General features: G+C 39.6%; 1 protein-coding gene across 4 annotated transcripts in view; it reads right to left on the reverse strand.

The window, feature by feature from the left end:
• The window catches only part of LOC146658853 (protein spire homolog 1-like), a 37,088-nt gene that overhangs the window by 19,564 nt on the left and 1,386 nt on the right, over positions 1-16,138 (reverse strand). For all 4 annotated transcript variants that reach the window (XM_085422604.1, XM_085422602.1, XM_085422605.1 and 1 more), the window contains exons 2-4: positions 12,954-12,982; positions 3,573-3,806; positions 1,056-1,181 (exon numbers count right to left, since the gene is read on the reverse strand). In XM_085422604.1, the coding sequence (XP_085278730.1) occupies positions 1,056-1,181; positions 3,573-3,806; positions 12,954-12,982 (389 nt within the window). The remainder of the gene's footprint in view (positions 1-1,055; positions 1,182-3,572; positions 3,807-12,953; positions 12,983-16,138) is intronic.

Raw genomic sequence — 16,138 nt, forward strand, 5'->3', positions numbered from 1 at the left:
ATCTGCCTGCCTCCCTGCTCAGCTCCCCACTCCAAGCCTATTCTGGATCTGCTTTGGACACTCCTCACCCGGAACCCCCTGGACACTCCCTCCTCGATTGACACTCCAAATCTGCGACGCGTAAGCCCAAACCACCATAGCCTAATCCTCCAGCTGTGATTCATTGAGACTACCACTGACTACTTTCCTCCTCTCATCATAGTGACTTCACACCTCCCTCCAAGCCGCTGCCCCCTTTCTCCATTCCCTGGATCCCTCTGTGGAATCCAGCCCTCAGAGTTTCTCGTTCACAGTTTTGCCTCACAGTTTTCCGCTCATAGCTTTCACAGTTCATAGCATGCATAGGTTATAGCATTCTTAGTTTTCTGTTTTGTAACTTCGCTCAGCTCTGTAAATAAACTCTGTGCTCACGCCCGTTTTGCCTCCCTCTGTGTCTGCATTTGAGTCCACACCCACTGCCTGGCCCTCTCGGCCGTAACAGGTTTGGTCTGAAGAATCACGTTTTCCTTTGCATCACATGGCTGGCCGGGTGCATGGCTGTGGCTAACCTGAGGAACACCTGGCACCAATGGGAAGAAAGGAAGCTGGCAGAGGCAGTGTGATGCTTTGGGCAGTGTTTCTTCTGGGTCCATGTGGATGGTACTTTTACACGTACCACCTACCTAAGCATCGTTACAGACCATGTACACTGTTTAATGGAAACAATACTCCCTTATGGCTGTGGCCTCTCTCAGCAGGATAATGTGTAACACAAAGCAGTAATGGTTCAGAAATGGTTTGAGGAACACAACCACACGTTTGAGATGTTGAGATATTTGAAATCTTGGCCTCCAAATTCCAAAATCTCAATCCAATTGAGCATGTGTGGGATGTGCTGGACAAACAAGTCCCACCTTGCAACTTGCAGGAGTTAAAGAATCTGTTGCTAACATCTTGGTGAAGATACCACAGCAAGACTCGATGGGTCAGGGCTGTTTTGACAGCAAAAGGACTCACACAATATTAGGCAGATAGCCATAATGTTATGCCTGATCTGTTTTATCATAGGACCCTACCTCTTTGGCACTCTTGATCTTCTCCAAGAAAGTGCGCAGCTCTCTGGTTTCTGTGTACAGGGCTCGGCACACTGCCTGGTAATGACTGGGCGCATCTGACACACTGGGTAGATGAGCTGTGCACAGCTAAAACAGAGGAAGCAAAAGGATTTTCAGTTCACACTTCACACAGCTGCACTGAAAGAAAATCAAAAACAACAATCAACAATACATTTTCGGTGACACACAATTCATTTCTAAATTTCACGCTCTTACATTCACTTCATTAAGTTTCAAGATTTTCTTTGTGATTTGTTTGTTTATTTGACAGCCTGATCAGGTTTTCAGGTCATTTAGGACTTTATTAATTGATTGATTTTGTGCTAAGACAATAACAAGCTATTATTTTGCAAAGCATTGTATTAGATCAGATAATTTAAAGTATAGCAATCTAACAAAAGCTGGCATGACAATGACAATAATTAATCTGACTATTTTGATTGCTGGTTTCACGGCTACAACAACAGCACGCGTTTAGGCTTTAAATGAAGTATAGATAGTCGTATCAAGCTAGCACTTAGCTAATGGATCTCAGTGGCATTAAATAAAAGCAAAATACCAACCAAAAGACACTTGTAAACAGCTGTTATTGACTGATGAACACAATTCACAAGACAGCTCTGCCTGAGGTCAGCCACACTGCTGCTCCACAAACACACACACAGCGATGACAAAATATGCCCTTGTTTCTCTCAGAGGAACAGAAGGTACCTTTGGCCAACGCTCTGCATGCTCTTGGCATCCGTTTGTCCAGACTGCAAAAATTTCACTAAACATGGAAAACACCAGACAACTGTCTCATTTTAGAAACTTTAACCTGCCAATAAGTGTGGGAGTAACAGAAAATAATGGGTTCAGTTAAGTGTACATAAAATTCATATTTTTTAAATACAAAATCAAAACAGTTCCATTGAGTGGATAAATATGGCTCTAATCTAAAATAGTGTCATCGGGGGTTAGTACAGTAGGACAAAAGGTAAACCAAGGAGCACAGGGGGTGAATGGTCTCAGGGGGAAAACAATTCAAACTGACAGCTAGAAAGCCACAGGCCAGACTGCCACACCGCTCCCATGCATCTCCTTGGAGAGCAGTGTTGGTGTGCATGTGTGCACTTGTGTGTGTGACTGGGTACATAGTTATTACGTAAACAGTGCACAGGCATGCGAGGACTGACACAGTGACTCTGCTCCATTGGACAACAGAGATGCATGCCTCCCAGCAAAGATGAGCCTGGCAGCCCGAGTGCACTGTGGTTCTGAGCTCTGCTTTCACTGCTGAGTTTAATATGTTGAATATTTAATAGTTTAATTTTTCCTAAACACTTGCCCTCTTTGTTTGCATCTGTTCCTGGAATACCTTGGTAGATGATGTTTTCCTCAAGAACTGGAGAACTGTTTTAGCTTCACACATAGTAGAGAAAATGTTTTATAAGTGAGTATAGTTCCAAACACTTACACCACTCATGTCTGTTTGGAGAGATTACTATTTTATTTCACTTTCCTTAGATTTGGAATTATGGATTTTCACTTGCAAACGAGTGATTACCTGCTCTAAGTGGGAATTACATCGCCTACGTCTTCCATTACTGGAATCATTAAGTTCTGTTTTCTCCCAGCTGTTGCAGGAATCCTTGATCAAAAAATATTTTATATGTGACTGACAGTGATGGGAATAACGGCGTTACTTTTTTCAGTAACGAGTAATCTAATTAATTACTATTCCTATCGTTACAACGCCGTTACAGTTACTAACAAGAAAATGCGCGTTACTATTTTACACTAGTGGGAACACAACGAATATGACTGCACATTTACGCCGACATCATCCTAGTGCAAAGACAAGTGGAAGCAGACAAAAACAACAAGCATGCATGCTACAAACTTTACCCGAGTCATTTAGTCATTTTTTGTTTTGTCTGAGCACATACGTGTGTGTATTTACATATATATTCATATTTGTAGATGTAAATGCAAGTATGTGTAATTGTATATGTCGTTTTGTACTGTGTATGTGTGAAATAAAGATACAATAACAATAATAGCTGATTGGTGGACCCTCTAGCTCTTACCCAGCACTAACTACTGCACCTCCATTCTGCCCTATAGGATTAATGTTTTCATGGGTGACCACTTTGTCCACTATTTAAAAAAGCTGTTTTAGCTCATGTCTTTTACAGTATCAGCCCACTTTAAGACAGCTTTCTCTTAATTGGCCAACGTCTGTACATAGTGCTTGTGTGCCTGTGTTTCTTAGCCGTTTGGTGCCTTGCAGAGATGACCTTTGAGGAGTAGATATCAGCTCAGAGAAACTGTTAGTATATCAGTATGCAGAGCAGCTGGAAGCCTCTGCTTTTGAGGGGATTACTTTTACATACTTAACACTTATTAACTAAAATTACTTTATCTCTTGGCAGTATCCTTTTTAACCACCAGCCATCAGTGGCTGAACATACATATTAGCGTCCACCAGCTGCTTACATTGAAAATATCTCTGTAGCCACGAATGCCAGAGACGTTATCAGAGTCCTCCACCTCGTCCTCTTCCTCTGTGGCCTCGTAACCTTCGTCAAGGCATGCTTCCCTCTCAGCCTCAGCCATGTTAGTCATGAGATCAATGAGCTGCTCTAGAGGAGGACTCAGCTCCCTTTCCTCACTCTCCTTCAGCCCGTAGTCCAGAGCCTTGTAAATCATGATCCCCAGAGACTCGATCACCTGCAAGACAAAAACAACTAGTTTATATGCTATTACTAACTCATGTCTATATGTTTATTAGAATCATCTGTTTTCATTAATAAATAAAATGTAACATTTGTACATCTAACATGCCTCGATCATTTAAAATAAAATTCATCTATAAATATGTTGTATCTGATAATAAAGATCATAATAAAAATGATACTCTTTATTATACATTTACTCTTTATAACTGTTAACTATTTGTCACATAATAAAAACAAATATAGATTTGTCCCTTTGTTATTCAACATGATCCCCTCTAGTGTATCAGGCCTGAGCGGAACACGTGTGATGTGTTGACTGCACGGCTCTTTGCAGAGACAGCTTCCTCTGTCACCACACAAACACTCCCTCATGAAGATCATATGCACAATCAATATCATATGCATACAGTCAGGTCCCAGTCTGGTCCCATGTAAAGAAAAAGAACAGTAAAGCAGGCTTTATTTAGGGTGTGGCTACTTTTTAAGCTCCTCCCATTTTAACCTGCAGTATCCTCATGTTTGTCAGGCAGATGATATATGATCAGTCACTAAGACTGTAACTAGCTGCTTGCTTGCCTCTTACCATGTCTTGTGTGTGTAGCATAAAGTGGCTTCATCTCCTTTAAACAGCCATCTCTATTGGCTGGAAATGACTGTAAAATACTCCACGTCAGCGAGAACAATAAATTGTCTTTTTTCATAAAGAGTCACACCTTTTATGTACAATAATTGTATATTAGTGTAAAATTAATGATTCGAGCAGTTTCAGCTGGTCATTTACGTGAACGTTTCTGTGAATGAGAGAGCAATAACCTTTATGCAGCTGTATGCAAACCAATCAAAACACTTTTAAGACACTATACTACTTTCTGTGGCTTCATCACATGTTTGGGTTGTAAACACAAGCAATAAACACACATTAATATTTAACAGGTTTAGCAAGAATCAGCCTGTTGTGACCTTACCTCATTCAACAATAATACACACTTGACAAAAAGGATAAACATTAGAGTGTTTAAACAAAATTAAACAAAAAATTCTTACTAGGTGAATAGCTTTTGTCAGACCAACAGTGGCAACAGCAGCAAAAGCTTAAAAAATCACAGAAAATTACTTTAAAAAATCATATATTATTTTCTTTTTCTCAGGCTGATGCATGTAGGTCAGGAGATGGTGTGCTTGAGTTTTCCTGGAATTGGGGAGTCATGGTGGATAAAGCAGACATTGCCAAAGCCAAGATAAAAGAGTGAGAAATCACAGAGAGGATTATTCTGCAGCCCTGAGCACTTAGACAAGACTGAGAGGGGCAAAAACCAAAGCAAAACACTGAGAGAAAAGACAGCAAGAAAGACATGGGATGAAATCAGAGGGAATAAGGGGAGGTCAAATATCAGGAGACAGGAAAAGAGGAAAAAAACAGATAAAAAAACAGAAAATGATATGTTGAGAGGTCAAAGGGGGCAGTAGAAAGGTCAGGCACAAGGATCAAGTGTGTGTGTGTGTAGACATGAAGATCAAGGGCAAATCAATGATTGCTCATGGAAGGAGGAGTCATATGAGACATCCCCCCCCCCATCAGTGGGTAATGGCTGAGTTTTCTCAGGGGGAAATGAATGCGACCTCTTTGTCTCAGCTCCACCTGGGCCCACACCCACTGACAGATGAGACATATTCAACCCAGGATGAACACACCCCACACCCCGATTTAACCAATTATCAATGCATAGTTCACCCCACAGTATGTTTTACTCAATAATGTTTTAACAGTACGTGTTCAGTTTGTGGATTTTTAGGCTCCTGTTTCTTATCTCCTCCTCCTCCATCATAAAAAGCCACGCCTTAAAGTATTCAGTCAAGGTCTGAAACAGCATTTGATCTGCAAAATGAGATTAAATGGAACAAGACGGACTACAGCGGATTCAATCACACTTTTTTCTTCACAGCAAAGATTAAGAGCATCGAGGGACTCACATTGAGATATATTATTCTGTATTTTGCTGGAGTGGGTGTTTAGTTTAAACCAGCATCAGGACCAGAATGGTGCTCATTTAAAGAACAAAAGGCTCATCTTTATAGTCTGTAAGAAAACCAGGCAATGAAGTTTGGTTACAGAGAATTATGACAAATAATCGAAACAATCCTTGGCATAAAATTGGCATTACAGAGCAAACAGATATTCCAGTATTTTACAATCCTAGCGTCTCTTTATTAAAAATAATATGTTTATAAATTTATGTAATTTCTCTCGAACTTTTCCTTGAATTGCAACTTGAAAAACAAAACTTTCAAAATGAGCTCATCATTTAAGGTAAAGGAGACTAACACGTTCTTGACAAATAATAAACTACAAATTGCGACTAATGGACAAACCTGAGCTGTCCCTGTGACTGTGAGGCTAAAGCAAACATGTCTCCATTCTACTTTAAAGTCTCCCTGAATGGTTCCCAGGCTTTCGGGCGACCAAGCGGAATGATGAGATGGAAAGGAGGAAGCAGGGGGAGTAATGCTACAGCTTTGTATAGAACCTGACCTCAGATACAAGCACCAAACATCTAGCAGGATATGATGCGAGCACAGACCCTTATATTTACATGGATCATGAAACATTTAGCCTCTGTCCTAATTAAGTACATTATTGATGTATGTCTGTGAATATGACCAGGTTTCTGCTGCCACTTCTTCACTGTTTTAACATAAAGGTTCCTGCAGTCTGGAGTCCAGTATATCACAGCTTAACTTGTTAAAGTTGCTTACATTTCTATGATCTGTGTCTCTGTTAGAAATATGACTCCTTTTTGTTAACATACATCTCCTATCTGGAGATAAAATAAAGTTAACTAACAGTCCACTTAGCCAATTAATATTTTCAGCACCATATATCAATACACACAATTCAATCCATTTTATTAATATGTAGCAAATTTAGTTAGACATGTATGTGTGAATAACCAATTCAGGTAAAAACAAACTCAAGACAACAGTGTCTGACTGAGGAAGGCTAGGAAGGACCACAGATGGAGAGGAGGCTGGCGGTAACAATGCCTATGAATGTGGCAATGAATACCAGCTGTAAGAGACAGTGACTCACACTAGCTTGAGATATTTGGCTTTGGGTGGCCAAACACCAGTTCCAGCTTTACAAATTGAACAACGGCTGAAATGTGCGAGCTCTGCTCTCTAATATGCAAAAGCACTCAGCAAAGGGCCATAGTCTAATTACCTAGTAAAGCCTTTGAAATTTGGAGGATTGTAGGAACAATGTGGGGATTTTAAATACTTACATGTCTTAATTAGAGGGAGCAGAGAAATTAGGTCATGTCTGTGGCAGTAAACAGGAAACAAGAACTGGGAATCCTTTATTTTTAAAAACTAATTACTAGCACTACGGTCGATTTCAGTGTTTTCAGAATATTGTGTTAGGAATTGTACCATAAAAGCTTATTTCATATACCTTTTTGACAACGACAGGTGGAATTTAGGATCAGTGACAGTCCACCTGGTGTCATTTTATTTTACAAAGCCATCGTGGGTTTGCCTGGTATGGTGTTCTTAGGGCAAGGGTTTCAAACATAGGGCCCACATATGAGTGCGAAATAGCAACAACATTTCAAAAAAGACCTAAACCATTCAATAATAAATAACTGCAAATAAAGACAACAGTCTCCTTTTGGTTATAATCGTCATGACTGAAATCAAGTATAGCATTAGTTCCAGGCCAGGAAGTCACAGTCACACCAGCTGATCTCAGGGCTAGCTCACATTAGCTACAGCCTCAGCTGAGGCTTCTACCCATCCTACTGGCATATCTCCTATAGGGTCCACTATTTCATTTTCTAATCGAACATTTCTCTCATTAATCACTCCCTCATAAAGTTATGCTATGCACAATGTGCACCAACTTCTACTTCACAAGTGAAGACTGTATATTTAAGTTGGGGAAAAGAGAGTGTCTTTATTTTGGGTCTTTTTCTTAGGAGTTTACCTTTATTATTGGCTGCTGAATTATTACAATTGCTGAACAGCACAAAATGCAAAGATAACAGGTGCTTTGTGCTGTAGTGTCCTGTTTTCCTTCTAAGTTAGGGAACTGTGTCACCTAAAAAGCCTTAAGATAGCACATCAAATGTTAAAGCTTACATGTTTTACTCATTCTTTGGAAAAAATATAATTATCATGATTTTGATGCCAACAACGCCTTTCTTAATGGCTACATTTTGAGCAACTTGCTAACATCAACATGCCAGTGACATGCTAGTGATATAGAGTCGGGGCTGAGTGGAATATCCTTTCTGCTGTCAGAAAGAAAAATATGTGTCTAATCTATTTTATTAATATTAGTTTTAAAAGGTCAGAGGGAAACCAAATAGTAATACTTCATTATACGAGGGAAATCAACATGCCAGACCATGGCAACCTTTTCAATAGTCATCGAGTATTTCAGTTTTAATATGAGTGGTTCACTGAATGATGTTACATCCCTCTATTTCTTTTCAGACCACTTGCGGGTCTTCCAAGACCGGTGTTGGGTCACCTTACATTTTTCAGTAACAGACTAATGTAACTACTGTACTACATTCATTCTTCAGTTATTTGCACACTTAGCAAATAGATTTTTAAAAAGCTAGCTTGTTATTAAGCTGAGTAAGACACTTAAGCAGCAGCCATCACTCAAATTCAGCAGGTAACAAAAGCAGTGGCAGTGGCGATCACTTCAGTCTCCTTGGGCTTGTTTTCACCTTTATCTACGTATTACAGAAATTTAAAAGCAAAAGATCATATATGTGTCCTCATCAGGATAAGGATTTGTGTTGGCATGTGGAACTGAAGTCTAAGGTTTATATTGTTAACTAACAATTTGTTTCAGGTAATTCAAACACAAAAGTAACGTGATGCAAAGTGTAACAAATTACTTTCTCCAGTGAGTAATTAAGTAACAAACTAGATTACTTCAAAAAAGTAACACAAAATATATAATGTGTAAAACACATTATATATTGGCATGGCTGAAATCAGATGAAAACTAAAACTGTTAGTTTGTAGGTGGCATGTCCAAGCTGTACCACAGCAGCATGTCTGCCACACCTGCAAAGTCTGACAACAGAAATCTGAACTTTTTTTTGCTTCTGATACTGACCAACATAATAATAATAATAATATATGTCAGTGCAGTTCTCTACATCGAACCTATTTTAAAACAAGTGAATTCAGTGAAATTCACATGATTACATAAAAGTTGAGTAATAAGAAATAGTGCAGATGACAAAACGTCATATGTCGAAGCATAGGCTTTTTCCTCTTAGGCATAATTTTTATCCAGTTTCCTGGCCACGCTGCTCTGGGCTCTGACTATCATATGACTGGGAACAATTACCTTGGTTTTCTTGGAGATGTAGAACCCAGTGAGTTCACATATAGAACAGAGAAAACCTTTGAACCACACAACATTCTTTCCCCCTTAGTAGTTTGCCTCTACTTTTATGCTGTCTGTTTCTCTTCTTTCATGGCAGCACAAGCCTTAATGGGAGAGTAAATGCAAATGAACATTAAACTCGCAGAGAAAAGACACATAACATCTGACTGAATTTTCTGTTTACATTAAACACTGGATGTGATGTTAAACTCTAATCCTTTTCATGGCGTTAAAGCTCAGGACTTGAAAGAGCACAAGGTATGCACGGTTAAACTTTGGCAGAGGGGAATGTGATGAAGCATAATCCACAAATGCCTGAGGTTACACAGAGTCACAGGACTAGGATGCTCCACTGAGGAGTCAACAACAGCCTTTTTGCTAAAGCTGGCGCACATAATCATCATATTTATGTCAAAATATCTGCAACTCCAAAACAAAAAATGATCCATTTTTAGTGAACTCATCTATTCTGATTATCAGGCAAACAGCGTTAGGCTGCCTTATGCCGTGTCGGTGAATCCAGTTCACTGGCTATGAAGAGAAGCAAATCATCTGACATTCACAGCCAGATCATTTGCAAGAGTTCCTGCTGTTTGAAGCCGTGTGCAGATAATGCCCATCACACATATGCTCTTGTTCAGCTAGCTCTGGGCTAATTCCACACTGCATGCTATAGCAGAACGCCTTCAGTCCTGTCAAGCATCAAGCAGCTCCACCAACTTGCAGTAGCTTTCTGATCCATTCTGCCACACACTGCATTGTGAGAACTCATTTGTGGTGCAAAGCTGCTTAGCGGGGATTTGTCTATACAGTTTCCCATTCACTGCTTCTACAGCGGACTGCATGTGTATGTGCTCGGGTTATTTCCTGACAGTCCATCTGTTATTGCAGCTCTATTACACGGCAATCCAAGTCCTCAACGCCTTGAAAGCTACTGCGCGCTATCTCTAATAAACTGGGACGAAAAAGTGTGGTAACTGCAGTGACAAAACAGTTCCTAAAACTAAATAGCAGAGACGCCAACCCCTCCGTACTGTAAGACATTTCCAGAAGCTATTATCACGATCATTAAGAGCAGCTGATAATAGTGCAGTGAGAGTGCACACTGTCAGTTTTACAAAGACATTTAATTAAGGGTGAACATTCTCCCAGAGCGCTCATCAAAGGAGGAGGCCTTGCTGGGTGACATTTTAACTAGTCAATCAGAGTAGCCAGCTGGGAACTCTGCAGCTGAAAGAGGAAATAGGTTGGTAGAATAGACAGACATACAGTAGATACAGACTTTATTAATCCCATATTCAATTTATTACAGCAGCACAAGGAAAGGAAAGGAAAAGAGAATTAGTGATATATTAGAAAATAATAAAATAAAAAAGTAAGTAAGAAAAATAAAGTAATAAAAACCCCAAACTGCTAAAAATGCAGAATCAATAAAATACTATATAATAGTAATTTTTACTGTGTACAAATTTGACTTCACATAGTATGATACACTGGAAGACATGTCACAGAGATATTTTTTTTACATGTACATTAAGTGCAGTGGGAATGATATATATACATGCATTTGTTTGTAGGTATTTATCATGTGTGCATATTTGACAGTCAAACTGCTGTTGGCATGAACTGTAAAAGTAACCAAAACAGAATAACTGCTACAGCCGCTCTGTGTTTCAAACGGTCAGTTTACATATCAGCTTTGGAAGACTCATCACGGTAAGTCTTGCTCAGCCTGTGAAAACAGTTCTGTAAAATGTCCTGTCGATCTTCAGGAGATTTTCAGTTCCTGAGAAAATAACCCCTGGCTTTGGATTAACGGCTGCAGATTTAGAACAAAAAACTGTACACAGACCCCAGAGTTTGGAAAATTACAGGAGTTTGTGAGGCAGCAGTGAGGCTACACAAGCTTTACCTATAGCGACTAAAAATCAAGCTATTTTAGCTTTTGTTTCTTTATTTCATTGTAATAAACCTAGATTTATGTAATGGTACATTTGTCGAGTAATACCTTACAGAAATACTACAAAGTTTACTTTAAAGTTTAAAGAAATACTACAGTTTCCTTTTGCTTGAAGGTTAATTTAGAGGAATGTTCAGTTTTTCCTCCACATCAGAGCTGATGATAACTGTTCGCTTGGTTCATAATTCATTACTTTGCCTCTTAATACCAGCGATCAAGGCTCATTATCCATCTGTACTGTGATGTCATGTCCAGCACGCCTTTTCAACAACTGACAGAAAGTAAGAACAGAAAGTAAGGACCTATACGATTAAGAGTTCATCCTGATACCTCGAGCTGAGGTCTCATCATCAGCTACAAGGACACTTGGAGAGAACATCACTGGCCAAGATCAACACCCTAGTTTATGTTTTCACCACCTGGCTACTATTTTTTCAGTGTTACCTGTGGTTTGCACCCTAAGGTAGGTGATCTGATTTCTCTCTCTAGGACAGAGCACTGCTCTTCTATCTACTTTAGTCTTTAGTTGTCCTTCAGGGCTTATGGCGTTACTGGGCCTCACAAGTTTATATAGATTTTTTAACAATGAACAAGATGATTTGACCACCCTTAATAATTCTGCAGTCACATACCTAGAAGCAGAGATATTAAATGCAAATGAAACACAGAAGTTTTCTCCTTAATTTCTCATAAACTAACAACAAACCATGAAACTCTCCCTGCTCGTGACAAGTGGATAAACCCAGAATCTTAGTTTCATCCTTTTTCTATCAGGACCGGCTCATCATAGCATGATGTCGACTCCATTTTTTTCGCAGTGCGTTTTTTTCCGTATGAATTCTTCTCAAAATTTAAATAGTTTTGTAAATCTGAAATTACTTCAAGGTATTAAAAAGCACATCTCATTCCTGTATCAAAAAATGCCCAGCTGTCAGCGGTTGTCATGACATCAGGACACTAACCACAATTTCGCTGCTGAACATGCAAAAAATGTGTAAATACCTCAGACTGGAGACAGTCTGGTATTTGCTTTGTTGGACTGTTCAGGTCTTTGTAAAGCCTAAAGTGAAATCCATTCCTTACTGAGAAAATGAAAGCACATTTTGAACTTGTTTCATTTGTTAAAGGTATTAGTTTTAGAGGCAGGGGAGCCAGAGCAGTGGCAGTGCAAACATTAGGATTAACACACACCCAGGGCTTACGACAGTTTCAACCATAGCACTATCTGACACTTGAAATAATCCTACAGGGTGTCCGCACTGTAATCTGAATGATATCTCTGTTGTTGTGACTGACTGCTAGCTTACTGTAAGTAGCTAATGAAACCATTCACAAAGAGTAAATATTTAAAAAGATTATCATGTCATTATTGTGGACAGGAAGCCATTATTTGTACGTACAGCCACATATTTCTCTTCATAAGTAACTCGCTAATTGAATGATTGGTTGTGTTCCAGAAAATCTGCATTTGCTCAAGTCTCAGATTTAATCAACTGCAAACAATATTCACAAACTAACTCCACCCAAAGTAATCACTTTGTGTGAGTACGCTCATTTAAAACACGTTTGAAATTAAATTTATTTATCATTTATTTCCACTCAGCAAGTGGATTCCACAACATATATAAATACCAAATAAAAAAATAGATACCAAATTCTATTCACCTGCTACTCTATAAACAAGTAAATACATCCACATACAAAACATGTGCAAGTGTGTGATGATGAAATAAAAGTAACAACAGCAGTATTAGAGTGCAGTTACTCACCTCTGTTGTTGTGCAAGGGCTGTATTTACCTGCAGATTAAAAAAAGAAAGCACTGTTATCATGAGCAGCAAAGAAGCATGAGGTACTCGAACTTTGATGCATAAATGAAAGGTAGCATATTATTCAGCTACAAATCCCGGTTCAGCTACAAAAGTTCTTTTTGTAGGAATAAAACAGCACTGACAGGACTTCCAACCAACTACGAAAACTGATTTACGTCTTTAATATCAAGGATGAGAAATTCTCAGAGAACATAATATTACTGGTACAGTGGTGTAGTTGTTAGTGCTCTTATCTCACAGTGCTTCATCCATCCATCCATCCATCCATCCATCCATCCATCCATCCATCCATCCATCCATCCATCCATCCATCATCCATCCATTCATCTATCCATCCATCCATCCATCCATCCATCCATCTTCTTCCGCTTTATCCGGGGCCGGGTCGCCGGGGCAGCAGCCTAAGCAGAGAAGCCCAGACCTCCCTCTCCCCAGCCACCTCCTCTAGCTTATCCGGGGGAACACCAAAGCATTCCCAGGTCAGCCGAGAGATATAATCTCTCCAGCGTGTCCTGGGTTTGCCCCAGGGCCTCCTCCCGGTGGGACATGTCCGGAACACCTCACCCAGGATGCATCCTTGTCAGATGCCACAAACTACCTCAGCTGGCTCCTTTCGATGTGGAGGAGCAGCAGCTCTACTCTGAGCTCTTCCCGGATGGCAGAACTTCTCACCCTATCTCTAAGGGAGAGGCCATCCACCCTTTGGAGGAAGCTCATTTCCGCCGCTTGTATCCGTGATCTTCCACATTCTGATGCTTAGTTTGAACTTCAGCAGGCTGTCTTGACCATAACTACATGTCTAAATACTTTAGATTGCTGACCAGTGATTGACTGATTAGATACGTGCATTACAGTTTTCTCCATCCCTATGATGGACTGGCAAACTGTCCAAGCATCAGGTGAGATGAGATCTTAGTCTGCTTGACAATAATATTAATTCATCTGTCTTACTCTTATTTGTTGTATAGATTTGGGGCATAATAATCACCAGTGTTATTGTTTCGGAAGTCACATTTTACAGTAGAGTAAAGTATCATCACAGGATTTTTAATATGTAGCACTTGGGACTTATATGCAGTTCCTCTGTGGTCAAGCACCTCCTATTTATCAGTGATAACAAGTTTGATTTCTCAATAAACTGATTTTGGCCCACTTTGTTCTTGCCATCATTATGCAAGCTGGAATCAATTTCAACAAAATCTCTAAGCTGTGACTTATTTATCACTTTGAGTATCATGACCAGTGACGACAAAATTCTCCAGTCGAGAACCCGCGTTGGATGAATGCGCTCCCTTCAAAAGGAAGAATGTAGCATTTCTCCCGGCTACATCAGCAGAGCTTTTACATCATGAGTAAACAGCCTGCAAACAGATGACCCTCTAAACAAACCCCTGTTTTGTATTGTAATACGCAGGAATGCAACATCATGGCACCACTGACATCAGCCCACAACTTTAACTCGCATCAGTAGATTTGAATGCCGTGCTGCTGAGGTGAAGATGTGTCAACTGCATCTAAAATGAGCAGACAATCAAATGTGCCTTCAAAATGAATCAGTCAAGGAGAGTACTGGCATGAAATTCCATCTATTTCTAACAGGCATGAGCAAAAACATTTACAGTCATTGAGATGTAATAAAAAGTGTCAGGTGGCCTGGTTAAATGCTGTATTACATAGCAGACATAATGTGGGTTAAACGGCAACGGAGTCTAAAACAAACTGTGTTAGGATTTAACTTGAAGCCATGTTAGCAGATGATAGCTTCAAAAGTCCTTAACCTTTAAAACCTTTACCACACATTTATCTCATTATTTACATGAATGGCTTTGATTATTAAGCTTGTGCATTAGGAAGACAAAAGCACAGCACTTAGTAAAACAGTTTAGCTCTATTAATCAATAAACATGCAAACACATTCTCAAAATTACAGAATATAATGGATAACTGAATGAAAATCCCAACTATGACTCCAAACAGTAGAAGTTGAGTAGAAGTAGAATGCTGAATACTGTATAGCCTACATTAACCATTTAAAACCGTTTAACAATAAGTTCAAAATCCGTTCATATGAAAGCATTTGGTGTGTTATGTATGTAGGCGGAGCCAATAAAGCAGTCTGGGGATCATCTGAAGAACCATAGGGGTATATATTTAAAAAAATAACCCTCTACTTTTCTCTGACAAACTTAAAAAATAGTACAAGAACAAACAAATCCAAAAAACATATTGATATGCAGCCACTATTTGCAGCATGATGTCACAGTACACAGGCAACAGAGGAATAAAGGCTAGGATGACTCCCCTCTCCAGTGGTTGCATCCATGTTCCTAAAAATAACCCATTCATTCTATAACCATATAGACATACAGGCCAAAACCAGCATGAGCATCACAGCTGAGCCTCTCAGATTTGCTCAAAGACAAAGCAGGATGTGAAATGTATTGAATCAAAGGCCATAACACTGACTCAGCAGGGTTGTGTAACAGTGTGTGTACGTCGGAGCTGAGTTGAGAGCACTTCCCTCAGGCCCTCAGGTAGTCAATTACAAAGACAGAGATGGATAGGCATTAAGTCAGTCTGCTCTGCACTCTTTGGGCAAATGTAAATATAGACGAACATGAACACACCAGCTCTTAGTCTAACAACATCAGGTGCTTAGTTTAAGCAAATGTTCACAGACGCACCCACAGAATAAGGCAATACAAATATCACATAGCATGCAGTGTCACCTGTTTTGTTTTGGTTGGATTCCAGGCTTATCCCTCAATTTAAAAGCTCGACCGTGCTAGAAAAAATATCCACAAACACTAACTCTGCCTCATGTTACACATGACCCACCATAAAGTACAATAACATCAGGATTACAACACTATAGACACACTTTAAAGGCCCGTAGGGGTAGCTTGAGAATATTACAGCGGTTTTTCAGTTGGCACACTGCTACTACTCTCTCTCTGACTCTGTTATATTTCCAGCATGGCACTAACACTGCTTTAACTCTAACTAGCTCTTTTTGTTTTATTGCCTCTCATTAATTGTAGCCAATGAATGTGGCTCCCACAGGTAGAAGTAACAACTAAATATAACCAAGACCTAAATGAAAAAAACAAGGGTGATGTATCA

The sequence above is a fragment of the Rhamphochromis longiceps genome, linkage group LG11, assembly GCF_057381845.1.
Source record: "Rhamphochromis longiceps isolate RC_006_pf linkage group LG11, R_longiceps_female_GT1.1, whole genome shotgun sequence".
In the NCBI taxonomy this organism is placed as follows: domain Eukaryota; kingdom Metazoa; phylum Chordata; class Actinopteri; order Cichliformes; family Cichlidae; genus Rhamphochromis; species Rhamphochromis longiceps.